At 49.1% G+C, this 1,359-nt stretch overlaps 1 protein-coding gene across 1 annotated transcript in view; it reads left to right on the forward strand.

Moving 5' to 3' along the window:
- Positions 1-210: 210 nt before the first annotated feature.
- LOC107103836 (sortilin-related receptor-like) overlaps positions 211-1,359 on the forward strand; it is a gene marked incomplete at its 3' end in the record, with an annotated part of 77,432 nt that continues 76,283 nt past the window's right edge. Inside the window, exon 1 of the mRNA XM_015403672.1 lies at positions 211-495. Within this exon, the coding sequence (XP_015259158.1) occupies positions 232-495 (264 nt within the window). The remainder of the gene's footprint in view (positions 496-1,359) is intronic.

A 1,359-nucleotide genomic window follows, 5' to 3' on the forward strand; every position in this document is an offset into this window, starting at 1 on the left:
TGATTTAATGAAAACTAACTACTGTTTATTTCTGCGTTCAGTCGTATTTTACGGCCTGCAGCCTGTATGAGCTGCTGGTAACAGTCTGTGTGTGAAAAGAGCAGAATTGAAGCAGTGAGTTGTAGAAGTTCCGGGCATTCCCACGGCCCCTGAACGCAGCACCATTGGCATCACTGCCAGTAGAAGGAGCTCTTTCAGTCTCACCTCATCAGAAGCCAAACATACACAAACATGGCGATAACCGAGGCAGAGCAGATGCTGTCCTCTCCCTTATTATGCCTCCTGCTCCTGGCGCTTCCAGGACTCTCCTCATCGACCCTCCATCTTCCCCCGGAGCAGCGCCACTCGCGCCCCCAGAACACAGGCTTTTTCACCCTGCGAGCGGAGGAGCGCTTCATCGCGGGGGATAGCGGCGCGGCGGCTCCGGCCGCCCACCGGGAGCACCGCAGCCCACGGAGCGCTGCCCAGGCGGCCATGCCGAAGGTGTACGGACAGGTAAGGGCTCAGCTCCCCGGTTACCGGCCGGCCATCACACCGACCTGTGACGGAGGTGGACGGTTCTCTCCGTGTTTCACCTGAATGTCACAAAACAACGATTTTATTCTATTAATGTGGAGAAATGATGCCTGTTTGTGACGTTTAACCTTGTGGACGGTAGAAATGGGGCTGGGGGGCGCGGGGGGGAGAGCGTTTGTTTACAGTGTAGCCCCCCCCCCAACATAACAGCCTGATTCAGATCAGATGAAGATGAACGACTTTGAAAAAGTCCAGAAGATCCAGATCTCACCAGAAGCCATTTATGATTCTGCAGACATCAGCTGCATGAGGTGGAGATTACTGAGACACCTGCTGGGATTTACCATTAGGCTCTGTCAACATGTATGGTTAATGCAACTATTCCTTATTTCTGCATATTAATTATGTTTTTGATCAAAAATCCTTTGGCTAAAATGCCATCAGATAATACTAAGTGTGTCTCAGCCCCCCCCTTCAGTGTCCACCATATTGAATCAGTCCATTTGCTGTTCAGAAAGGTCCAAACAGCCAACTTAGCGCTTTAGTCGCTATATTTAGCCACTTTTCAGACCCCTCTAGCACTTTGATTTCTAAAAAGCTCCTAGCGCCAAATCTAGAGACTTTTTTCTGCTACTGGAGACTTTGGAGACAACATCTAAAAGCAGCAAACTCTGCTAACTTAGCAAACTCTGCTAACTTAGCGCTTTAGTCGCTATATTTAGCCACTTTTCAGACCCCTCTAGCACTTTGATTTCTAAAAAGCTCCTAGCGCCAAATCTAGAGACTTTTTTCTGCTACTGGAGACTTTGGAGACAACATCTAAAAGCAGCAAATGAAAAATGG

Source organism: Cyprinodon variegatus, unplaced genomic scaffold, assembly GCF_000732505.1.
Source record: "Cyprinodon variegatus isolate N-32 unplaced genomic scaffold, C_variegatus-1.0 Scaffold1539, whole genome shotgun sequence".
Taxonomy (NCBI): domain Eukaryota; kingdom Metazoa; phylum Chordata; class Actinopteri; order Cyprinodontiformes; family Cyprinodontidae; genus Cyprinodon; species Cyprinodon variegatus.